The sequence below is a fragment of the Zonotrichia leucophrys genome, chromosome 5 (assembly GCF_028769735.1).
Source record: "Zonotrichia leucophrys gambelii isolate GWCS_2022_RI chromosome 5, RI_Zleu_2.0, whole genome shotgun sequence".
NCBI lineage: Eukaryota > Metazoa > Chordata > Aves > Passeriformes > Passerellidae > Zonotrichia > Zonotrichia leucophrys.
In genome coordinates, this window is record NC_088175.1 from 45,618,191 (window position 1) to 45,644,839 (window position 26,649).

The 26,649-nt window shown below is 43.1% G+C and overlaps 1 protein-coding gene across 2 annotated transcripts; it reads right to left on the reverse strand.

The window, feature by feature from the left end:
• Positions 1–295: 295 nt before the first annotated feature.
• Positions 296–17,457, reverse strand: RIC3 (RIC3 acetylcholine receptor chaperone). 2 transcript variants are annotated; one of them, XM_064715027.1, is made up of 6 exons: positions 17,302–17,457; positions 11,427–11,650; positions 10,781–10,859; positions 9,239–9,332; positions 4,412–4,557; positions 296–3,293 (listed from the first exon to the last, which is right to left on the reverse strand). In XM_064715027.1, exons 1-6 carry the CDS (start codon positions 17,429–17,431, stop codon positions 2,803–2,805), a joined length of 1,164 nt encoding a protein of 387 aa, XP_064571097.1. In that variant the 5' UTR covers positions 17,432–17,457; the 3' UTR covers positions 296–2,802. The 2 variants fall into 2 exon arrangements, with proteins under 2 accessions (XP_064571097.1, XP_064571096.1); XM_064715026.1 differs by having other exon boundaries at positions 4,412–4,560.
• Between the last annotated feature and the right edge of the window lie 9,192 nt (positions 17,458–26,649).

Below are 26,649 nucleotides of genomic sequence, written 5' to 3' on the forward strand. Positions count from 1 at the left end.
ACACTAGGCCAGATTGGTGAAAGCCCCAGCCAACCTGACCTAGAATGTTGACAAGGATGGGGCATCCACACTTTCACTGGGCACCTGCTCCCCCACCACCCCACCCTCGTGACTGGAGGCAGCTCCCTCAGCCTCCCCTGGTGTGCTGTGGGACTCCTCACCATCTCCAAGGCCTGGGCTGGGCCTGTACCCCACACACCAGTACCTTTCCAGGGCTGTGGAGACCAAGAGGGGACAGAGGAATCAGGAATCCATAGGCACTCACCAAATCCCAAAAAAGAGAGGAAGAAAGAAATTTTCCTGTTATTTTTTTGGTTTATTGGTTTGGTTTTTTAAAATTTATTATTTCCCAACATTGAAAAGAACTTCCTATGAAGCAGCTAGAAGGGACCTCCATGTGAAGGCCAGCACTTCTTCCTGACATCTGTTGCTTCTCCAAAGAGCGAGCTGTCTACGTTCTTGGCTTGGTCTGCTAATATTCTTCATGCAAGGCTGAGTGAACTCATCCATCAGGGATTGTTGTTGCCTTCAGACTGAAGCAACCCCACCTCCAGACCCCAGGAACCTCAGTGGCCCTCTTGGGGATAACTCCTGTCACCCCAGCACAGTAGCCTGGTGAAAGCCAAGTCAATCTGTGTCTTTCCCTGAGGAGCTCCAGGAAGGGTTGGGTAGGGGAGGAGAAGGAAGGGCTCATATAATGCATAGCAATCAACAAATGAGGGTTGATGCCAGGACTTGGAATAGGTGAGCTAGTAGGACAGGCCCTGTGTGGAGGCAGGGACTCTGTAATATTCCCTAACATGTTTGCAAAGAAGAAATTCCTAGGGCTCCATGCTTTCATTATGATAACTTTACTCTATTTAAACAAATTGTCTCAAACTGTTGATGTCATAGCCTAAAAACCTCAGGATGTAAGGCGGCACCAGCAAAGCAGGATGCAGGCATGGAACTGGAAAGTTTCCAAAAAACACCTCCTACTTAAGGGGTCGTGGGAGCACAGGTGCTGTCACCAAAGTACCAAATAAGGAGGAAGGACAGGATTTTCATCCTTGTCTTGTTGCTTATTTTTCAGTCAGGCAGGTGCGGACTTTGAGCCGCCAGAACTCCTGGAGGCAGGCGCTGCGCGTCGTTCTTCGCGCATTGGCAACGGCTCTCATGGTGCAAGGGCTGATGCTCCTCCTTCTCCTCCTTCCCCTCCTCCTCCTGCACCGTCGATTGTTGCCATTTTTCAGGCCCAGGGAAAGCGAGTCCCCCTTTGGGTGCTGCCGGCCGTGTCTCTGTGCTGTCCCTCGCAGGGGAGGGCCCGGCTCACTGCTCCAGCGGTTCTCTGGCAGGCCGCTGTCCCTGGGCCGCACCCCGTCCCCTCCTGGGCACAGAGCCAAGCTCTGCATGGCCATCACCAGGGAACTCAGGGCGCTGGCACTCATGGCAGAGGGTGGATTTTGTTCCTCCTCTTCCTCCTCTTCCACGGCCTCCTCCTGGCACATGCCTTCCTCTTCAGCCATCATTGTAAGTCCCTTACAAAGCTGGTCTGCCACCCGCCTCGCTCTTCTGGCTTCTCATTCTTCCAGACATTCACCAAGGGCCACTCAGAGCTGGGTGGATGGGGGTCTGCTGCAGAGGGCCCTGCTTCTGTAGTGCCAGAGCACTCAGGGGACAGGTGACATCACAAACAGCCTCTCTGACTGGGCCATGAGTGTGGTGTGGGTTGGGTTATGGTGGGCCTGAAAAGTGCCCAGGTATGGAAGAAGCAGGTCATGAGAGCTGAGGGAACCTTTCCTGGAGCCCATCCCACCTGCCATGCTGCTTGTGCAAGAAAAGCTGTCCCTTGGGCACAGGGGCCTCCTGCCACCTCTCCTCAGGAGCCCTTGGCTCCAGCACCCTCCTCACCTCATACCTGGAGCAGCCTCAACATCACCCTGGCAACAGCATTCCAAGAGCATGAAAACCCCACAGGTTTCTAGGAAGAAGGAAAAGCCTACCTGCTACCTTCAGTCTGAGGGTCCCCCTCATGCTGTTCTCTCCTTTAAAGACAAACCTTAACACTGCTTTTTTGGTTTTAATCTCTAAGGATGTTTTTAGCGCTCTCACACATTGTGGTCCACTTCCTGCAATCATCTGGGAATTTCATCACAGCTAAGGCAAAGTTAAAGCACAACTCACAGAGCTTCAGTCTTGCTCACACAAATAACACAACATGGATTAGGCTGCCGTTCCAACAACATGGAATAAATGGGAAAGGTGCTGTGGAGTAGCAGAGGAGCTTGGTGGACAGCAGTTTCTCAAGAGTAGAGAGCAATGACAGAGTTGAGGAAGTCATGTGTGTGACTATGATCTGCTCTGCTGAACAGTTAACACTGAGCTAACAGAAAGAAGGCATATTTTGTCCTTCAGCATCCCAGTAAACTCATGTATATATAAAGATTTGATTAACTCTCCTAACTGGTATCACACAGATGGTTTTGGAAAAGTCAGAAGAGACATTTGGTTAACTCTGGGATGACAAAGGGCAAAACCCAAGACAACTCCTTCAGAATTGAAAAGGAGGGAGTCACAAATATCTGCTCCAAAATACAAGGCTTCAAAAATCAAGGGCAAAGCACTGTTGGCAGCATCATGGTAACCCATGAAGAGTGCATGAAATAGGGCATTGGCTTCCAGTTCAGGCAGATGATGTGACTGCTACCATGAGAATGCAATTAGGTACAAGGAGATGAACACAGAGAAGTCCTCAGTGGGAACAAAACCCACGTGGATGACAGTTCATGACCTCCACCTTTACCATCCTGATGGTTGTCCCTATCAATCAAGTACTTTGGTGTTGCGCTTTCTCAGTGTGCCTGTCTGCTCTGAATCACTGGGCTTTTGCTTTTCCAGTGCAGCATTTTCATTTTCTGACTCCACAGACAGGTCCTCTTGGCTTGTCTCTTCTACTTCACTGCAGCTCTCAGAGTGGAATCCAGCATTCTCTGCTATGACAGCAGGATCATCATCACAGCAGCAGCAGCACTCCCCAGTGCCCTGGCTGGGAGGAAGGTCACTCTTCTCCTCCTCCTCAGTGAGAGTTACATCATTCTTTTTCTGCATTAAATCCTGACCACCCATTCCTGTGGTGAGATCACTTAGCAGGGTTTCATCATAAGGATACTCCTCATCTTCCATGCCCTCCATTCTTTCTGCCAGCTCTTCTGGAGAGGGCTGGCTCAGGTCAGGGTAATCTACAAGGATTGTGTCCGGCTTGCGCTTGAAGCAATCGGAATTATCGTACACAGGATAGGTCTCTTCTGGATAACCTTAGGAATAAAGGGATATGCAGCTTGGAGTATTACCAGCGTTTAAAAGGAGTCCTGACCTCAGTGGTGGACGCAAAGCTGGCCAGGACAGTTGTTTTTCCTACTGCCAGTGCAAGTGTCAGCTCTTTAATGCCATGTACACATCAGAGTATGAAATCCATGGCAAGAGCGTGCAAAGTGTGTCTTCTTGGGAGATGATTAAAAAAAAAATTCACTTACTTTTAGGGAGCCAGGATATCAACCCTGACTTTCAGGAGTGAAACCTGAGTTTTGCCGGAAGCTGTGGGGGCTAACAGGTAAAAATGGTGTGTCTTAGATCTTTGAATGGATCCTTCTTTTTTTTCTGCCTACAGACTGGCTGATGCATGGTTTGAACACTTGCTATAAACAGCATTACTGAGAAAGTTGAAAAAACAGATATATCAATGACTTTGTGCATTTCATTTTAGAAATAACATCATAAACTTGGCTTTATGAGCAGAGCTCAAGGCCACTGTTTATGCTTTATGTTTTGGATAATTTTTGAAGCTTTTTAAAAAGCAAGAAATTAAGTCTGCATTTAAAAATTATAATGCAGAGCAGCTCAACTAAGATGTTTTGAAAACACATTTATGTATCAGGTAAACACCAAGGAAGAGAAAGGACATTAAAATAAATAGTTTTTAAAAGACTTCTTGGAGTTGAGTTATTGACAACATTGGAGCTAACAAAGAGTGACTAATCAAAAGTAAAAACTGTAAGTTATCTAAAACATACAGATCTGATTTCCAAGGGTTTTATGATTGTCATGAAATCCAACCCAGCACAGAAAGGGAAAGACATAAACCTAGAGCAGCCAAGCCCCAGCAGCAGATGGAACATATGTGAATATTCATATGCCACTTTGGGCAGCAGATAGTGCAGTGTTTACACTAAAAGAAATGTGGATACCTCAAAATCTAATTTTTTCTGTTATGTTTGGGAACAAAAAAGCCAAGCAACCTCTTGCAAAGTTTTGAACACTGGCTTCTGGAAAAGGAAGGATAAAGCTAACCAAAACTCGGAAAGGGTCTGGAAATGTGAGTAATCTTTATCCAATTTTTTTTGTAAGGGTAGTGGTAAGAAAGGCTCTTGCTTACCTTCCCAATCTGCCATGTAAGGAGCTTCCTCAGCTTCCTTCTCAGGAGAGATGTCATCTATGAATTTTCCTTCTTTCATAACTCTAGTAATTTCTCTGAGTTGTTGAAGTAACATTTTTTCCTGGTCTGTTGTAACATTTTGTGTCCTGCTAGAAAATATTAGACACCAGAATTTAGTCCACTGTTATTGCAAGTTATGAGAAGAGGTTGAACCCAACTGAGGCAGTAGCACAGTCTGATGAAAACTATTGAGGAGTGTGATCCTTCCTCAACATCTGCATGTGCTCTGCACTTCAGCTGGGTATAGTTTATCCCTCTATCCAAAAGCCTGCAATTTAAACAGGTAAAGGAAGGCAGGTAAAGCCAATGTGAGAGCAAGATGAAAGTGACACACAAAAGAGTTATGATATAAAAGACATTACAGAAATTTCTTGCCTGTGAAAGTGAGTTAGGTAAGAATTAGGGTGCAGTGCCTTGTATGAAGTATTATAAGGAAATGAAATTCTGAATCTGTGCTACATGTGCAGCTTGTGAGGCTGATAAAAATTTCTCCGTTGTTAGCCTCAAGACTCTAAAATCTCTCATTATGACCATTAAATTTGCAAGTTGGACAGATCATCATGTCATTATAGAAAGTCAACAATGTAGCCTGGTGGGGAGGTGGGGGCAGAAACAGGAAGGAAGATAGAAGAATGGAAAGAAGGTATTACAAAAGTGTCACTTGCCCTTTAGAATTACAGGGACTGAGATTTTTATCAGATGGAAAGTGAACTTTTTACTGGTTCTGCACTGCTGGATCTAGTAATTATTACTGCTTAGGTAATACAACTGTAACAAAAATGCCTCCAACAGATAAGATCATGTAGTCCTTACATGTTATTTTCTCTGCAAAGAAACAAGGCTTCTAAAAATCTAATGGACAAAAAGGTGGTATTTGGAGGGGGGTGCTCTGCAGTCTGCTAACTCAATAGGCCAGAATGAGAAAGGCACCGGCTGCCACCAGGGGTGAAAATGGTTCTGACCATTGGTGCTTGTTTCATCTTGAGTTTAAAATTATGATGTCTTGAGGTTTAAGTCATTCTTGAGCAGTAATGCCAGTTCAAGGCACTCTTCTGGAGCTCTTTTGGATCTGTGTAGGAGTCAGAAGCTGCTGCCCCCAGTTACTTGTAAGGGTGGCCCTTGGCATGCACAGAGTGCTGAACTGCAGGTGGGATGTGAGGTCAGACAGATGATCTCTGGTGATCCCTGGTCTGGAGAGCAGACAGACAGACAGATAATCTCCAAAAGCAAATTCACTGAGTAGGCTACTCAGTGAAGCATAGGGAAAAGATGGGAAGAGAGGAACTGGAGGCAGATTTTGGCTTTAGGTCATGTAAGCCTCATTTTAGTTATCAGAATTCTAATAAACTTGCAATGTCCTTCTTCAGGTTTTCCTCTTACCAGCTGCTGGGAGTGGAGCAGCACTCCAAGAGGTACTTTGTGCCACTCTGCCTAAATGGGAGTGATGGTGACACAATGGCCACTCCACTAAGGGCAGCAAAGTCACCCTGGTTTAAAGTAAGATTAGCATCCTACTGCTGGTTGGTGTGATGGTGGTGGAAGTGCTGATCCTGGGCTGGATATTGTACACAGCTGTAACTGAACTTAGCTCAGGAGCTGGTTTGATCAGCACCAACCTAGATTAAACTGCTTCCCTGGGATCACTTTTCTGCATTTCCACCAAGGAGCACTTTGCCCCACAGATATCAGAAAAACTGATATCCCAACAGTACACGTAGGTTACACTGATTTCCCCCAGGCTGTGGTGGCAATCTGTTCCACAAACAACTGAATGTGTGACACAGCACCTTCCCAAAAGCCTGGCTTATGCAGATGTGGAATCTGAGATGTGAACTGAGAGGCCCTCAAAAAGAAATGGTTTCATCAGCCTTTGACCAAAGCTGTGACAGAATTGCTGAACTAATCCTCCTTTAACAGACAAAACTGTACCCAATTTGAATATATATCACTTGGCTGAAGACAGAGAGGCCTATCTCTTTAGCACACTGGGCAGATAAGCTGGCTCAGATAACAGGATCAGTCAATGCAGCTGCATCACTGTGGCATTTCATACAGGAAAATTCCCAATATGTGGGATACCCTCATTAGAAAACACTCCTGTCTTATTGCAACACAAAGGCTTTGTATTTCAGAGTATTCCTCCTCCAAATACCTTGCTTAAAAGGCAGATTTCCCTGCAGAGAGGGAGAAACTAAAGCCCATGTGTTATTTTGACTTCATTTCAGGCCTCTGGGAAGACTTACTGTAGGTTGCTGGCAGTGTGTAAGACATCTGGCTGCCTGCACATGGGAGATTTACCAGGCTATAATGCACTTAGGAATACTCAGAGGATAACAGATGCAGAAGGTTTACAGTTCAAGAAAAGGTCATTATTTTTGCTGTCTGTATTTGTAGCTCCCACACAAGTATTATTTTTCATAATGGCAATACTTACACTTTGTGGAGTCCCAAAGAGCTCACTAACAGGTAAAGTAAAGGCTTCTTATTCTTACTGTGAGATTAAAACATTTCCTAAAGAGCCATAATGATTGCAGAGAAAATAATCTAAATAATCTAAAATGGCATCTCAGACATGTTAACTGGTATTTTTTTTTAGCTTCATGATCTTAAGGTAATCACTATCAGAATGCAGCTACATCCAAAAAATGGCAAATGGCACCCCACAGAGCCTCTCACTCTTCCATCACCTTTACTCAGTTTATCATAACAAAGAAGTTTTTCCAGTAGACAGCCTGGTAAGCAAGACTTTAAAAACAGGTAGGAGATCTGCATTATTTCTCTTACCTAACTATCAGAAACAGAAATTTTTGGTTACATTGTTGAGGACCTGGCCAGGCAGTTCTTCTTTCCTCTTACTTTCTTTACCTTTCTTCTCATTTTTCTTACACCATGCTAGGCCATATTAAAAGTACCTGTACTTGTACTTTTTGATAGTTTTGCATTTCTGGAAGGTTGTTTCTCTACTTAACAGTGTAGTAATTCCAACTGGTTTGCTGATTTGGAAGAAAGTCCCCTCAGTTGGTTTGGAGGTTGGCCTTCAACTCATTAAAAAAAAAAAAAACAAATCCAAGTTTCTGGCTGCTGCTTTCTACAACACAGGCTGGCTGTTGCTTTGCCATACCTGGTGTAAAGGGCCATGGTCTCACCTGGGGTCTTTCAGCATTAGTTGAAGCTTGATACCAGTTATTTCTGTCTCTGACATTTCTGTGTAAGGGTTTCTGTTTAACTGCAGATCAATAGATAAAGCTCAAGTCATTTTTACTCTCTTATTCTTTCCTTTTTATTTAAATCCATCAATATCCAGATTGAAAAGCCTAGCTCAGTACTCTAACTACACTTTCTAACCATAGGTTTTATTTTAATAGATTTATCCAATATTAGTGAAATTAATGAGTAGATTAAGAAAGCTTTAAAGTGTTTGAAAACAGCTATTTGCTCCATCAAGAGGTGCTTTTCCCCTCGTCTTCAAGGAGGCAACATACAAAATTCTTAATTAAATTCAGATTCTCATTTCCCCTGAGACCTTTAGACCCATCTATATAAATAGTCTGGTTGAACAAAGAAGGGAAGTTCTACTAAATAGAGGCTTTGGGCCAATAACACAGAGCAGAACAAATACTGGATCAGACCCTAAACCGATTTTCTCAGCAAAAAAAAAATATTCCATCCTGAGAATCAGCACAATATCTGGGCAGTTCCTAAGCCTATTTCTGTCAGCTTAGAGGAAAGTGTAGAGCATTGTGTCAGCTCTCCAGCACAGGGATGAGTGGCAGTCAAAGCAGGATCCTTCTTTCCACTGACAAAACCAGGGCACTTTAGGGGCTCTCCCCCTGGGACCTGGCTGAACAAGGGCAGGTTGGGCACCTTGTCTGCCTGAGACTGCACAGGGCACAGCCCAAAGTGGGCAAAACTGCACTCAAAGACAAGAAGTTTGAGCCACAAATGAACAAAATGTGCATGTTCCACACAGAATTCCTACAGGATGGGTTAAAACAGGCCTTGGTTGATCCAGACAAAATTAACATGATTTACAACCAGAACAGCTCTCATTTTTTGCAAACCTCACCTTCATAGTTATGGTATTTCAGTTTTCACACTGCAGATAAGGAGTGTCCTATTGATCTATTCTTTTTAGTCCTTATGAAAAACATAGACTTGTTTCCAGTGTTTCTTTGTAACATAGACTGGTGATATCAGATTTGTAGGAAACATTAATAAACATAATAAAATTTTGAATGCTGATTTTACAACCCTTTGTCTTTTATATTTAGAAGCAAATGCATGAATTTAGAGTGGAACTAAGTTATGTAATCAGATTATTATACAATTCTGCCTTAAAGAAAAATGTTATGGTTATTCTAACAGGAATTTACATAGATTATAACAGCATTTCAATTTAGGAAAATAATCCACAGAACTGGAAAAGAATAATTCAGGATATTATTTTGGTCACATAAAACAGGGTGTTTTATGTACTTTAAATGTAGATGGTTTATCTTCTTTTTACATATATCTGTAATTTTCTTCCACACACTGTACAAAGGGGGGAGATAGGGATAATTGCTTTTCTAGTTAGGGAAATGAAGTTGGAAAAATGATTTATTTTATATATAGATACTGAAAAGAGAAAGAATTGGGATGTGTAAAATCAAACTTTTACAATTTGAAGTAGCAATAAAAATGCTATTTTAATATAGATAATGGAAGAAGGTTTAACTTCTAATCAGAGTGGAACCTCTCCTTAAAATACTTTAATTTGAAACACACCTGTCATACGTAGGTCCTACTCTGTTGATTAATTTTTCCATTGCTTCTTCTGTCTCTCTCAGTCTTTCCTGAAGTTGAGTGAGCTCATAGTCAGCTGTAAAACAAAACAAAAAAAGTCCTTAGGAGCCTTGAAAATGTATCCCTGTCCCAATATCACAGGTAGCAAATGCTGTACCAAACCAAACTGCCTTTTAGGAAACAGCTTAGAAAGTTCTACCTACCCTTCCTGGCCTAAGAAGGTGAAGAATATTACCAATATTACACCCATTTAAGCAGCACAAAGGCACAATGGAACTTCAACATAGTAGGAATGGAGAAATCCATCAACAAACATCCTGCTTTTACAAAGACCTCTATCCTGCATGGATTGCCATGACTTAATGCAACACTGATGTAATTATTTTGCATGTCTGAGACTTTAAAAGAAGAGGAAGGGGAATTGGCAGAGAGAAAGGAAGTTACTTCCTCCAAGTCACTATGTAAGTGGTGACTCAGACTTCAGGTTCCTAATCCAGTGACCTGTCCCCTGCTCTGCTACAGCTTGCCATGAATGCTTTAGGAATATAAATGAAGAGCTCTAGAAAAAAGGCAGAATAATTTTCACCATTGGTTCTTTGGGATATAATGATGTCAAAGTAAACTTACTGCAAAGTTACTTTCTCTCACCAAGCATCAGAGAAAAAAATATAATTACCACTGCTAATATATTGCCCAAAATTGCCAGGCACAATCTACAGCACTAAGTACATTAGGTATTCCTAATATGTGCATTAATGTCAAGAAAATTACAGCTATGTTAAGAGAATTGCCTTCCTGCTACCACTTTCTATAAAGCCTTAAGTACTTTTCTTTCCTATTACAGTTTAGCCAGCTAAACACAACACATTTAAATGCTGTAATGATAACTACTGTTCCAATCCTCAGTAGTAAACTTATTAATTTATCTATTAAGTGCCTACAAATACTTGAATCTATCTCACCAATGTTTAGGAAAAATCAAATTAACATTTCAGAATACTGCTTGCTCCCTTTATTGCATGCATGAAAACTCTGCATTGCAAAAAAAGGGACAAATTAGGGAAGTGCCTGATGATGGCTAAGAATTCACCAATTCAAAAAAATTAAACTAGCTTTCATGGTATCTTTCTGTGCTCTTACTAGACTGTTAGGGATTATACAACAATTATAGCTGGACATCCTATTATCCATTTTTAATCATTAGTGACACAGCTTTTCAGCAAATCCGTGCAGTTAATTCAGCAAACCTCATGAAAAGCCATTTCTTTCAGAGGGGCTTGGGATCAGGCTGCTATCACAGCCTCATGGGCTGAATGGGATTAGAAAGTGACAGAGCAGTAATTCTTTTGAACTCTTGCTCATTCCAACACAGAAGATCCTGGATTGGTTTTTGGGGTTTTTTTGGGTTTTTTTTTCTTGGGTGGGAGGGAACACCAGCTTTACAGTGGACCCAGAACTCAAAGAACCCTGTTGGACCATTACAGAGTCAACAGCTACACAGCTCCAGCTCAGAGCCATACTCACTGATTTTCCTCTTCATGTTTCCAGGTGTAGCAGGGGGACATTTCCGCTCTGCAGGAGTAGTTCTTCCCTTGGAAGCCAGCTGATGAGGACAAGAACATGGCCCTTCTATGAGTTACAACAATAGTAATAGATAAGCCCCAGAGGGAATGGAAAAAAATACAAAAAACTGAAATAGGCCAGAAGGCAGCCAGGAAAAAGCACACCCACCAGCAAAACCATGAAATATGCCTGGAAGATTTTGCCAGCTGAAAATTCCTATCAGACTCTTGGAACAAATAACAACATGTGACATATAGAGTATATAGAACGTGTAGCCACATACAACAGGGAAAATACTATGTGTATATTCAAAATTTATCTAACATTAATCTAGATGTGCACATTTTCCAGGAGGAAAAAAAATCCTTAAGAAATTTTAACAGGTCAGAAGCCAATGCGGGATCAGAGAAATCCTTCCTTGCATTCTTAGCTAGTCTGTGCAATAGCAAAACCCACAGGATACTCCAATATTTTGACCACCAGGCAAAGGTCCAGCATAAGCATTTTTTTGAGCACAGCTGAAATGGAACAAGGTGCTGAAATGAGAGTATAAATTTTTTTTCCCAAGTTTTTTATTTCCCCGACTTTTCAATTTATGTTGCCTTACCTTAAATAAAATGTACAGAATATATAAGAAGATGCCAAATCCATATATAGGGATAATCTGTCCCACAAGGCCTCTTCCACTTCCACCAGCGCTTCCACTGCCACCTCCACCTGCCTTGGCCTTGGCAACTGCTTCAGTGAGGTGAGACCTTGGGAAATGAGGGACAGCTCGGCCGTCGGGAGTGCCGTGGGAATGCATCCTCGGGGGAAAGCGACTGAGCTTCCCTGCAAAAAACCACACAATGGTCATTTCCCTTCTCTTGCTTTCCACCCTTTTACACATAGCATAAACCTGCAGCAGGTGCAAGTGACCTATTTTCTCTGCTTGTTAATTCACCAGCACAGAAGAATAAGTAACTTGTTGGACTAAGTCTGTAATCTCAGCCCTCAGTCTTTTGTGATGTGCAGTGCTGGGAGTTAGGTTTTACTTAAAGCCATTTACTCCTAGCAATTTTTCTGCTACACAAATAGGAGTAGAACCACACAATTGAAATCTCCTGATTTTAAGCAAAGAAAGAGCTGGCAGGGCAATTAAGAAAGCAGGAATTTTAATAAGTATATTCTTGTCTGAATACCCAGCAGATCAGCATCTCCAGCAGGAAAAAATGCCAGGTTCCTACTTCTTTCTCTCCTCAAGATCCCAATACAACATATCAGTTTTCCACTGTGAGCCTGATCTTTCAATACTGCCTAAAGGCATTTAATGTATAAATGTATTAATGTCCAAACCATTATCCACCTAACACCCTGACACACGACTCCAGTGTTTGCTCAGCATAGATTTTTGGTTATTGCCATAAGAAATAGTATTTTACCTGATTTTACCAAGCGAGTAATGAAAGATTAAGAAAAGTGGTTTTACCTCAAGCTGTTCTCCTTAAAAAGGTCTAAGGTAAAGCAGTGTGAGACAGGAGATTGAATATAGCCTGGGACATATTATCTTTGGCATTTTGGAGGGAAATGAATTTAGAAGTTTCTAACCTTTCTAGGCAGAGCTAATTTAACACAAGACAGGAGAGCAAGCATAAATGGATGTACAGATGCCAGAGTAAGACTGCAGAGAGCCTGAAATGGTGCTGCAAATGATTTCACGCAACTGAAGGGCACAAGAACCTCGATAAATTTAAGCTCATGCATTATTCCATTTTCTTGCTGCCATCAATTCAACAGTTTTGCTGTGAAATTCACTATTTTACTCCTCTGTGTAGCTGATATCCTGCTTTCCAGCCTGGATGGGCACCTGCACTCCCTTCCATTGACTGGTGAGCTGAGTTACTCAGCTCCTCTGCTGTGGAATTTGGTGGTGGAAGGGGCTGGATGGAAGCAAGGATGGGGATTGCCAGGCTGGGCTGCAGCTCAGTCCCTGATCCCAGCTGGAAAACTCCCCCTCCCTGGCACACCTGGCCTGGACACTGCTGCCTGGTGCTGGGACAGGCTGCCTGTGCTTGCAGAAAGAAAATGAAAAGCAGGTTTGAAGTGATGCTGCTAATAAGTGACTTTACTTCTGCGAGTATGCAGCTGCAAGTGTTTTTATGAGACACAAGAGAAAAATTTAATTAACATTTGGTCTTGCTAGGAAACACCATCACAGGCAGCTAAATTCCCAAGCACAGAAAATTGCAAAAAACACTTACTAGGAAGTGGTATCAATAATTCATGAAGTTTCACTATTAAAAACACATTTTTCTTGTAGATGATAGCACACATTCCATGAGTTCTTTAGTGTAACTGCCAGGGTACCCTACCACTGACCAAGGCCACCCTCAGATTAGCTTAATTTTGAGGAAGCTGTTATCAGGCACCTAAATTTTAGTGAATTATTCAAAGTCTGTGATGGAAAGCATGGCATCTTATTTACAAAAGTCCCCCTGCTCCAGCAGCAATGCCCTGCAGCAGTAGGTCACTGTGGAAACGAGTGTGATGTCGTGCAGAGAGCAGCAGCACCAAGGTGGGGACGAAGCAGCAGGGTAGGTAAACACATAAAATATCTTACACTTATGCAAATATTGTTTATTTTTTAAAAAGAGAGAGATTAAGAAAGCAGAAAATAATTGACAGAGGTGAAACTGTATTTACAGCGGATAGTTTTCTAAATTATCCACAAGGCTTCATTTGTGCTTTAAAAGGTTCAATTCATTTAAATATAATCAGGCCAAGAGGACAGACACTAGACATTTCATTATGAAGATAATTTTAAAAGGGAATTTCATGACTCCTGTTTCTAAACCTACCCTATTGATTTTACACTTCTATAATTATTTCCTTAATAAACAAATACTGTCTTCCATATTTTTTTACTGTGAAGAACCCATGCAAATTACTCAGGAAATTGAGGGCACAGGCAACTTGAAAGCAGCATATGCACAAGGCTCTTGAATGCACAGTATATAAATGGAAAATGGAACAGGTTGGGTGCCACTGTGACCTGAACAAGATTCCACACTTGCAGGGATGAAACACATTTCAAATGGAGACAATAGCATACAGGAACAATAACATCAAGAAAATGAAGTGACGCCTGATGAGCACAGAGGGTATGTCTTGTGTCCTTATTTGTGCCCTACCCAGCTGCCAGTGGGGCTGGTGTGTAGTTCAACAGGACATTTTCCTGTTCTGGGAATGCTGTGGGACCACCCTGGTTAGCTTTGAAGGATGCCAAAGTGCTGCTCTGCTTTTGAAATATTTCTCAACTCCCCTGTGACAGCCTGAGCAGACTGATTGCTGTGTGTGGTAACTCCCACCAAGCACACCCCACCTGGCTTTGCAATCTTTTAACTTAGGATTTATCCTACACATTTAATAATGTTGTCAGCTTTAATGCTTCAAATCAACTTTGCAAACCAGCTACAGGGCAAGCAGAGCATGTTTTGTTTTGTTTAACCCAGTCCCTTCAGGAGCTTGAAGTCCAAAAATGAAATGATACCCTAGAAACATTTGTGGTGTTTAAAACGCTGCAGTTTCTGAGTGTAGATGAAGTTCTTAATGGCATTTTCACATGAGAATGACTGTGGGGTTTTTAATTTTGTAACAATATTAACAGCTGAAAAGAAGCAACTGTCTTAAAAACTGTACTTACAACACAATGAATACAACAACCAACGAGATGATGATGCTCAGATCACTCAGGCATCTTTTTTTCCATGAAAGCTGTTTTGTGTTCTACTTAATGGGTTTTAGGAATTGTTACAGGGCCCAACTCAACTATTTATAAATTTTTTTAGACTTATGTTACTGTACTATTCAGCAACTCTTAGTCTAGGTAATATGTGTCTCTGCCACATCATTTTCTTCAGGACACCAGCAGATAACTGATGTGTGCATTGCACAGATTCAAGTTGAGCAGGGGGGTTACCTGAACTGTCATATATTGTTTTTGTAAAGCTGATGCCACTTGATTGTTTGCAAGAAAGCAGAGTCTGCTGCTGTCAGGGAGTTGTAAGGTTTATCTGAAACTCCCAGCTCAGAGAGTGGCTTTACAAAATGTGTGGCATTTATTTATGAACACTAGACTTAAAATGTACTTTTAAAACTGCTAGCATGTCTCCCTTTTGCTCCTCTTTAACAAAAGATAAACATTCTAATGCCTGTCTATGAAGTCAACTAGAAATGTGATACAAACACAGTAACTTCTTTAAGTAAGCTTTGTCATATATGTGAAAATATTACTGTGAAAAAGAACAACATTCCTGTCTGGAAGATAGTATTAACTTCTATAGTTCAATGCTCACCATTTTCCTAAAAGAGACCTCTGAAAATGACTTTATTAGAGAACGTTCCATTCCCATGCCTAAAGCCTGTTTTGATAAAAAGCCTTCTGGTAACATTGAGTTCTAACAAACAGTACTAAATTTTAAGCATGTTTTATTCAGAGACATTTTGCCCCCAAGACTACGATAAGCACTTTATTAACTTCAAGAATGACATGATTACCTCAAGCCCCTGAAACTCCTGCAGTTATCAGTGCACTGAGGAGGACAACTAATGACAGAGATATGAATTAAGTGGTTCAATCAAGATTTATTCTTCCAATAAAAAAATAACTTCAGGTAAAATACAATTTGGTCTGCAGAGCAGGTGTAATGAAATCCTTGCCATCAAGTTGAAAACACAGGCTATAAACTCTCATCTGAAACCGACCAGCTGAGGTGAGTTATTGCACCCTCAGCCAAAGGCAGGTGCTGGGCGGCAACGGGGAACAAACCTGTGCTGTCCTGTGACCTCTGCAGCAATGATGGGGACTATTTACAATATTGAAGATGCAGAGAGTATTTATGTTACCCAATTTAAGCATTTAACTGCAGCTGCAGGTGGTTAAGCCACCGCATCACAGCACTGCTCAGGAACAGTGTGCTAGAGTAGGTACGAACATCATCCATTCAACACATGGCACTGAAAATAACTGGGGGGCACTGAAAATAACTGGAGGGCACTGAAAATCATTGAGGACAAGTTTGTTGTCAGGATTTTTAAAGCTGTTTTCTGTCAGATCAACCTGCAGCCAAAGGAAGGAGCACCACAACATTTACTGATAACTGCTTGATTGCACTGCTGTGGGAAAATGGAGTGTAAAATTCCATCATCAGGTACCACTGTGGGATCTGCTGGAAGATGTGCAGGGGCAAAGTCAATGGGGAGCCAGGTTCCACCTCCCAGAGCATCTGCTCCCATCCCTGCTTGGGGCAAGTGACTGCACAGTCCTCACCTGGGCTGGCTGCTGGGCCTTTATGGGTTTTTCCAGCCTGCAATGGAGCTACACACCTGAAGATCTACAGTGCTGACCAACCTACTTTGAAGTTCTCAAAAGCAAAAAATAAACGTGGTAACCGTGAAAGGGCTGTTGTGGCATGGAAATCCTGTATTTGGCTTCAAGGTAACACTGTTTTAGCAGTAACTTCAGCCTGAAGGTCCTTAGAAAACTCTGAAATGGAAAACTAAATAAAATCCATGTCACTGATGAGTGCAGACATGGAAGAACCAGGCTGTTGGAAGGATGCAGAAGGCAGTCAGTGAGCATGAGTCCTTGTGGGACAGCACCCTGAAGAACTTAAGTTCTCTGTGCTCCCACCAGCCTCACCTCTGGCTTGTGGGCAGCCCTGGGCAAAACTCCTTCTCTGCCAAGACCAGGGGTTATGGTACCAGCTTCTCTTGTGAAGTGCCTTGGGCAAAAATAACCTCTACAGTACAAGGCAATGGGCATGAAAAGGAAGGGAGATGTTTGTATGAACCCACTTCTTGAGAACTTAGAGGACATGCAGAGTGGGAGGGCAGGCACGGGGACACAGCCTGGGGGGCCACATGGACAGGACTAAAATAATGAGCCTAAAACAATGCATCAAACGGCCACAGCATTGTGAGAATCTGGTGCATGAAAACTAAAGTTTAAAACGCTGGCGTAGGAAACTGAACAATGAAGACGATTCAAATGAATTTTTATTTCATATGCAACAACAAAAGCATTCCATACACAAAATAACAAAATAATGAAGGGAGGTAATGCAATGAAAAAAACCAAAACAAATGGAAAAAGTGGAATGAATATGTCACTTTTCGGGAAGCTTTAATACCTCGCACATAAATAAAACGGTATTTAGAAGTTTTTAAACTACTTAAAGGAAGAAAGTAGATCACAGCGGTAACCACGAGTGACTCCTCCGGCACTGCACGCGTCGCTAAGGGATGAGCACGGGGGAGAGACGCGCCAAGAGGGAACCACGCTACGTTTCCATTGCGGGCGGCGGAGCTCCCTGCGGGCAGCCCCGGCCCCTTACGGAGCCCCCACAGCCCGCCCGCCCCGGGCTCACCCCCAGCGGGACCGCGGCGTCCCGGCGGGGGATTGGGGGGACAAGGAGGGGCGGCGGCGAGGAGCGGCCTCTTACCCTCGGGCGGCGCGGCGCCGGGCTCCTGCCTGCCGCCGGCCCGGGGCAGGAGGGTGCGCGGCAGGAGCAGGGAGACGCAGAGCACCAGGCAGGACACGGCGGCCACCCGGCAGCACGTCCAGGCCGCCATGGCGGAGCGCGGCGCAGGCGCGCGCAGGCGCCGCGCGGGAGCCTGAGGGGAGCGCGGGGGGAGCGCGGGAGAAGGAGCTGGAAACGTGTGGGGATGGCAGGGAATGGAAACGTGTGGAGATGGCAGGGAATGGAAACGTGTGGGGATGGCAGGGGCTGGGCTGGGCTGCGGCCCTGGAACGGTGTGGGGATTGCAGGGAATGGGCTGGGCTGTGGCCTCGAAGGACACCCCTGAGCCTCGGACAGCGGCGGAGGGAACATGCAGCTTCCCTTCTTCTCCTTCAGTGCCTGAAGGGAGCCTGCAGGAAGGATGGGGAGGGGTCTTCTACGTGTAGTGACAGGACCCAGGGGGAATGACTTCAAACTGAAAGAGAGTAAGCTTAGATTAGATATGAAAGATGCGTGATGTCTTTAGAAACAATTTGATGGGTGTTAATGTCTTTAAGACTCGTTTCAATGTCTCCACTGACTTTGGGCAGCGGGTTTGCTGCAGAGTGCAGACCCGACAGCAAGGGAAGGCACAAGCCTCAACTTCAAAACTTTGGGGTAAAACAGCATGTCCAAGGGGGAATATGTGGTAGGCGGTCTGGGAAGGCTGTGCCTTCCTAGTACCTCAGCCAGTGGGAAAAGGAAGAGGGGAACACGCAGCCAGGAATTAGGATAAAAGAAGGCTGATCCTTCCAAAATGGAGAGGAAGAAAATCCTGCAGGTGTGCCCCACTGGATTCTCTCTCCCTTTATTCGAATAAAGATGAAGGACTCCTCAGCCTCCTATTTGAGGACAAAAACCTCTGGTGTTTGTATGTTTTCCTCGAAACAAATGCTCTCAAGTAACCCCAGCAGGGACTCAAATGACCTCAAGAAACCCCAACTGACCTCAAGAAACCCCGGATTCCGGCCAGGGTCAGGAGTGGAGTCGGCAAAAAGAAAAACCCAAGCAGGATTGCGGCTGGAGTCTGGAATGGAGTCGGAAAATTGGAAAATCCGGACCGGATTCTAGTCAGTGGCCAGATTCTGGCCAGAGTCTGGAATGAAGTCGGCAAAATGGAAAACCTGGACTGGATTCCAACCAGATTCTGGAATGGAGACAGCAAATTGGAAAACCAGGATCAGATTCCGGCCGGGGTCCAGAATGGAGTCGGCAAAAAGGAAAACCCATTCTGGACCCTGGCCAGGGTCGGGAGTCAGCAACAGTTTTGTTTGTTGTTTTTTTTCCCCAGGGTGTTTATAGCATCATCATCTTCAAGATCTCTTCCAACCAAGACCACTCTGTAATTGTTACTTACCCCCCGTAACAATTTCCCAGGCTCTGGTCCTTGCTTGCTTGTAGCGCTTGGAAGCTTTCTGGGGGGATAAAAAAGATCTGCCCTGTGTTTCCCTGCTCTGCAGTGTCACAGCTGGTCTCTGATGGAGGCAGTGATGGGGTAGGTGGGCACAGGGTGCACAAGGCTTGGAGCATCCATGGGAGTGTGGTTCTCATTCTCCCTGGTCTGACATGAGGCCAGGACCTTTCCTGTGGCAGGACCGCTGGAGTCTGGGCAACCAGGCTGCAAGGGCAAGAAGGGAGTTTGGGTAAAAGCACTGCTTGAGGCCATGGCTAACCTGGATTGTTATCCAGGTTTGTTTCCTTGTGCATTTGTTTCCTTTCTTTGTGCATATGGGACAGATGTAGAAAAGTTCAGACCATGTTTAAGCTTAAATCAATTTACTTCAACTATCTTAAACAACAAAACTCAGAAATGTGCATATATGTTCAAAAGAGAGTGTGAAATATACCTCTTGTCAGTGCATTTATTTAGGGTGCTGCTGTGCAAAGTCATCCTGAAACCAGCTCCCTATTGCACTAACAATAAAAGATCAAAGAGGGAAGTTCAGTGTTTGTACTTGTTCATTTTCACCGACTTAAGCAAAAAACTGTCAGTCATGTCAAATTAAATTATATGGTTTTGTATTTCCATTATATTTATATTACACTGTATTACTGCAGTTGAATTAGACTATTTTCCATGGGGTCTGGGCTGTGACTACTGAATTTAACTCACTTTACGCAAGAGCTACCCTTAATTAGACTTGAGCTGAGAGCAGAATTGCTTTGACTAACGCTGCAGACCACTATGGCAGCAGAATACCACAGGCTCTTAAATTACTTTGAAAGAGATATGAGCAGCTGGAACTGCATGGACACTTCCAGAAATCCTTCTGAGTGAGCACCTTCACTGAGGAAAGACAGCAGTCCTTGGTCAGACCCCACCAGCCTGGCTGGACTGTGTCCTTTCTGCACCTTCACCCATCCCTCATTCACCAGGTTTCAGGCTTCCCACAGTAGGATTTCCAGGAGTCCCTGCACTGTTCTGGAAATGGGAATTGTGGGAGCTGCTGTTTTGGTGTCCATGCCTCTTTCCTAAACTTGTCAGCAACTCTTGGTGCCTCCAGAGGCCAAGTTAACAAGTGAGGGCATCAAAAGGAGCGTTGCCTTGATCAGAAATGTGTCATCAGTTCACTAACAACAAAATTCCCTCATTCCATCATGAAAAATACGTTGTTCTCTAGCAGTTTACAATATTCAGAAACAAGACTTATGTAGCAAAATACCCTTCAGCCAGTAAAACAGATATTCAGCAGGTACCGACAGAAATTTCCAAAAAAATTATTTTGAGCTTCTGGACAGGAATGCCAGAAAGTAATTTAGTTTTATTCCTATTTATTTAACCCTCCTGTTTTCCCACCTACCTGTCTCTCTGCTATGACATGCTTACTGTCTTTTCCAGTTTCTCCTTATTATGGGACAAATCTTGAGAGGCAATTTAGCCAGTATGAATCAGAGGTGGGTTTTTTTTTTTCCTTATTTTTATGCTTTTTTCTTTAAGGATGTTCTTGGGCTATTTTATTTTGCAAGACAGCTCAAAACCCAGCAAATGAGAGTGGGATTTGTGGAAATTGTAAACATTCATGCTGCTATCCTGGCTGGCAATATCAGCAATAAAGCAACCATCCCTTTGCACAAGTATTTGTAACTTATTTTAAAATTTTACCTTTTGTGGAGGAAGGGTCATCTTCAGAAGGCAGAACATTTTCCACATGTGTAGGTAAGGATCTACATGAGCCATAGGAAAACCAAACTTGGGATTCGTATTGAATAAAGCAATATTCAACTGTTCTGAAAAATAGGAAAAGCATGAGTGCTCGAGAATGATGGCTGATAATTCAGTGAAGAGAAAATTAATGTGAAAGAACTTGAATGAATCATTTAAAACCTGTCTTTTTATCTTTTTTTTTTTTTTGGTCTGCTCATTCTTGACTGGCCACGTATAAATTGCTATAAAAATGAACAATCTCTGATATAAATGTAAATCAGGAAGAAATTTCTTAACTTAATCAAACTAACAAATGACACAAGAGCTTCCTCATTTTTCTAGGTTTTGTCAGAAGCTGTGCTACCACAGCTCCTCACCTAAATTAGGGAGGTACCCATGTGCATGCTGCAAGCATTCTCACTGCAGAGTATCTTAGTAGTTGAGAGCCAAACGCTGCAGTAGTAGGCAAATGCTAACAGCAGCGAGAAGCTCAGGAGCTTGTTTTGTGAGGAAGAATGTAATTCCTTGGCAATTCCCAGAGCTGTTGATTAGCTGCAGAGCAGGCAGAAATCGCTGGCTGGGCTGTGCAGGCAGAGCTCTCTGGGAAGGTCTCCGTGGTCTGCAGCAGGAACTTTGTGCGCAGCACAGGAGCTGGCACAGCAGCAAAAATGGGTCACATCCTCCGTGCCTTCTGGGGGCAGCCTGCAACAACAGTGTGGCTTCTTGTCTTCTGTGCGTGAACAAACCTATCTGGCGCCTCTTCAAGTCTTCCTCTTGCTGAGAGCTGGAGGATTTGCCCCTAAATGAGCAGAGCTGACTAGTGGCTCCACGGTGAGTTGTTCAGGTAGATCCGGCAGCAGATGGGATTGCTTGCACAGTGTGGTCAAGAACACATCCTGGCACCTTTCTTGGTGTTACTGATCAGTGCTCTGATGAATTCTGTGGCCATTCTGTCACCAAAAAAAAAAAAAAAAAAAAAAGAAAGAATAAAAAAAAGCATTCTGCTCCAATTAATTAAACAAACTGATATGAATTCCGCGCTAAAATCACACTTTGCATATCCATAATCTCTGCACTACATTTTATGTATACTTTACCCTTGGGTAAAAATTTGTGAGCATATAAATGCTTTCTCATATAATCTTACTAAAGCACGCTCTTCCCTATAAATATTCATACCACTGCCAAAACATTTGCAAGCTTTCCCCAAAGGTGAAATATGTGTAATGTACTTTGCCTTCTGGGTATAAATATTATCCAATACATTTTGGTTAATATGAATACACTAATTATTCTTGTAACCCTTTTTAAAAGGGTCATCCTCATGATGTGAATTTTTTAAAAATGTAATTACAGTAATTGGATACTTAATCTAATTAAAATTGGCTTTATCTTTAATGGGAATTTTTCTAAAGAGGCAGAATGACAATTGACTTTCTGATAATCACTGTTTTCTTTCAGCTGGAGGATGCATTTAGTACAGTAGGAACCAGAGAACATGGCCTTTTTACCACATGCCAACCACCTTTAGGGCCAGTTAAACTACAATTTTATCCATTACCAGGCAAAACTTCCACTTTACTTAGAAATAAAAGTTCTCAATGCTGAATTGATTTCATTGTGGCTCAGGTAGAGGTAATTTAGGGAGTGTTTATGGTGCTGATTATGATGCAAGGCGTGCCTTAGAGAAGATGTTGCACAGGGGGAGGTGCCAGCTTCCCAAAGCCTGGCTCTGTTCAGGTATGTAGGCACAGTCATGCACAATGAGCTCCTCTGTCTTGGGGAGGTGCACCTGCATGGACCCCAGCATGCTTGGGGTGCATGTAAATTCTCACTGACATCAGCAGAACTCCAGACAATTTGGATTATCTTCTGTGTTTATAACTCAAATCAACATTTCTAATGTGCTCTCTCTTACAGGCACTTTCCATGCAGAGTGACAGGCAGGACTGCCACTGTTCAAAGAACAGGGAAAATTATTTTGAGTCCACACTGCATCCTTTACTGTGGGAAGCCAAGGAGAACTACTTAGGAGTTGTATAGGAGAGTGGAGAAGTGGGTTCACGTTGCTGCCTTCAGACACCTGTGACATAAACATTTATGTCTGCTATAAAGCTGCTGCACCTTTCAGGGCCTTTCCTTTACTGGAAGCCAGGCAAGAGAGAAAGGCCTTCAAGGAAAATCAATCAACTGTTTTGTGGGCTCAGCTTGCCTGTGGTGTGTTCATATAACTAAAGACAGACATACATTCATAGAGGAATAAATCATAATCATCTGCATCTACAAAGTATTTTCTAAAGAAAGAGTAGCAAAAAAAAAATAGATTACATAGAATGGGCCAAATCATGACCTAGTGCAAGGAGACACCCCTGATTTTGATATACCTGTATTTGACTGTCCTTAGTGTCTGCTGGGGGACGATCTGATTGCCAGAAGAGCCTTTTTGGTTTTGTCCCTGCAGCCTGGTCTGTGCCAAAGTGAGACCAGACACCCTGCAGGATGGCTGTGGCAGTTCTGATAGGAAATCTGTGCCAGTTTCTCTGTAAATGCTCTCTGTGCCTCTCCCATGGGCCCGGCTGCTGTGCCTGGGGAGCCACCTGGAGCATACAGACCAGAAGCATCAGCATCACATTTCCTTAGGAAGCTGTTCTGTGTGCCCGGACATTTTCCTTGGGAAGCTGTTCTGTGTGCCCCGACATTTTCCTTAGGAAGCTGTTCTGTGTGCCCAGACATTTTCCTTGGGAAGCTATTCTGTGTGCCCCGACATTTTCCTTAGGAAGCTGTTCTGTGTGCCCAGACATTTTCCTTAGGAAGCTGTTCTGTGTGCCCATTTTCCTTGGGAAGCTGTTCTGTGTGCCCAGAGAGCTCCTGCTGAGCTCAGCCCTCTTGCAGCCCCCTCGGGCAGGCAATCAGCTAATGAGCAGAGAGAGCAGGTTGTAATACTCTGCTACTTTTGGGTCAGGGTGAATAAATATGTGTCTGCTTCTGCTGAGCATGTGAGGTAGCAGTAGCTGCAGAGCTGCTGAAGGAAAAGAGTGTGGAGGTGATGATATGATTGAAACACTGAGTTTCAGCAACAACCTGTACGTGGAACACATGATAGCAAGGAGACTTCTAAGAGAACCACTTATGTACTGTGAAAGAATCATAAATTTTAGAGTGAAACTAGCCCTGATTAAAAGAAGCATTTCAATTAAGAAACAGGTACCAGGAAAAGTTGATCATAAAATGAGTGCATAAGTTCAAAACAGCATCAGAAGTACCAAGGAAGCCTCAAGTTTTATCTCAGAACTGCAAGTAGGCTCAAACCTTAGTTTTCAGCTTATGAAAAACATTTGCCATATGAAAAAATGTTGATGCTGAAAATACCAAAAAGCATGTCATTCTCCATCAGTTTGTTTTATCAAAGTGATATCTTTGTACAAGCTGGACATTGGATAAAGAAATAAGGATATTATCTGCTAGCCTTCACTAAGCTTGAAGATTCCAGGTTGAACATGGAGGCAGTATTGAACTTTCCAGTGCACCTTTAGTGGCAAAACCCCAGTGCCCTGGCAGGTAAGTGGTCCTGTACCTGAGACACACAGACATGGCAGCATGGGGAGGTTCTGCTGCTGTTACAGAAAGTGCATTTTTAGGCCTGGCAGTCCTGCAAAAATGCTGTGGGAGGGGAGGACAGGGAGCATTTTTGTGGCCAGCAGTGTGAACTGGCATTTTTCCAGACCCGAAGAACCTTCTGGTTGGTGCTTTTGTTTTGAGGCCATTATTAGCTACTCAGTACAAAAGAGCTGAAAGCACAACAACTCACTAGAAAAATCTGAGCTCTTCAGAAATAAATTTTTGGAGTGCCATAAGAATTCCTGTCCCTATTTATAAGGCCAGTTCAAGCTACACTTGCAGTAGCTTGTGGCTGAGGAATCTTGGCAGATGCCCATCTGAATACTTAGAAAAACAGAAGTGATGTGGATTCACAATCTGTCTTGGCTAAGACCTCTGCACTGCTGATGTGGTCTCCAGATAGGCTTATTGTGAAACTAATATCAAACATTGCTCAAAGCATGAGAGAAAATTATTGCTGGCTGAAGGGAATAGATGTGTCCAGGGAGGGAAAAGAGTCTGTTGCCTCACTTCTCTTTGCAGACATGCAAATGTTCCTCATCTATCAGTGGTGCAGTTGCAGGAAGAGACTGCCAAGTAACCAACGTGACATCCATTTATCCTACAAAATCTCAGGAAAAGTTTTTTTGCCTAAAAGAAAAGTGCTCTTGTCTAAGAGAAATATCTATGACAAAGTGTGATGTAAAAATCTTACAGAGGAGATCAGGTGTTTCCAATAAAAGGAAGGCCAGACATGACTTTTGCTTTGACCATAGTCACAAAAGTGGTTACCACTTTCCAAAATCCTGCTATCCACAGGATTATTTCAGAATCAATTCAACACTATGCACAGTGAGAAATGAGCCGGCTGGGTAGGCTGAGTGCTAGCAACTTCCTTTGCAGCAGCTTTGATATCCTACATGCATCACAGGCAGAAAAAAACCATATCAGAACCCACAGGACTAGTGAAAGGATGTGCAATTTTTGGATGTCTCTGAGGTCAGCATCCCTGCAGCACACAGAGTGTGGTGGGAGCAGGAGCTGTGCAGCTGGAGCTGTGGGTGGCTGGCTGACAGAGCAGCCTATGTACCTGTATTCCAGCACTGTGGAGATGGGAATGGGCCCTGCTGGGTGTGGGTAATAAAACATGAATAGTTCCCATATAGCTTCTGCCCAGCAGAGAGACAGCAATTGGAAGTGAAATTTGAGTAAAAAAAATCCACTTGGTTTTGATTGAAAATATGAAAATATCCTGAAAACAAGGCATGGAAAACCATAACATTTGAATAAGAAAACTAACCCAGCACCTAGAAACATGGGAAGTGTGCTTGGAGGTGAGGAAATCTTTCAGCACAGCCAGAACCACTGCTTAGTAAGTTGGTTCAATGCTAATTATCACAGGGTAGCTCAGAAAAGGCCAAGAAAGCAGACACAGATCTACAATGCCGTCTCCTTTCAGATGAAAGCTGCAATAGAAACCTCTTTACTGCTAAAATCCTGTGGGCAGAAAGCAGCTGTTCCTGGGTAACTGAGTGCTGGGGGCATTAATAAAGGATTAATCCTGCAAAATTCCTTGGTGGACGACCCATTTTGTGTTTAGGGTTATGCTTTGTAAAACACCAAACTGTTGGAACACTTGGTCATTCCCACCATCTCCTTTTGATCGGAGTAGCCCACAACACTCCACACACCACATCCATTCTTGTTCCTCAGCAAAATCCTCTGATAACAAAGAGCCATGCAACCATTTCTGCACCAAAACCAGCCATCCCAGCAACACCTAAAGCCTCAAAATTAAGAGCTTGCTGGCTTTTGTACTTAACCTCTCTCTTGCTCTTGAAAAGTTTCTTTCAAGGTGAAAAGTTTGGGAGAACCATTTCAGTTTTTCCAGGAGATGGCAGTGCCACTACAGAAAATAGCTGAGTGGTTGAGCTGCTAAGGTGACTGTTCTGTAATTTGCCAGTTTAAAACTCATATATAACAAGTTTTGATTTTTTTTCAAAAATAGATGATCAGATAATTATACTTCAATGACTGTCAAAAGCAATAATGATAGCACTCATTACAAGTTTAAAGTGTGTCTGAATTCCCAAGGGCTCACAACAAGCATTAATTCATCTGAATGGAAACAGGAGACATAATTGGGCAGTAACTCATTTCTATCACATATAGTATATGCTGTAATTAATTTTCACCTCACGTTTTCACACTGGATGTTGAACTGGCCTCCTTACACCCATCTCCTCTAGCTGGGGCAAGTGCAGGTGTTGCAGGAGTTGCAGCATCAGGCACGTAGGCAGCAAACTCTGGGTTCAACCTGAGGAAATGCGATAGCACATCTGGCAGCACCTGGCAAATCTGAAGTAAAAAGCAGGTGAATAAATGTATTGAAAATTAATAAGGAACAGAGCACTGCACCAGATGCAGTGGCATGCTAAGCACATTGCTAAATAGATTGCAATATGCTAACTAAACTGTCTAAAATATATTCTTGCTTTCGTGAACTCTGTGAGCTGATGCCTTTAATTTTCAGGTTGAGCTTGATTTCT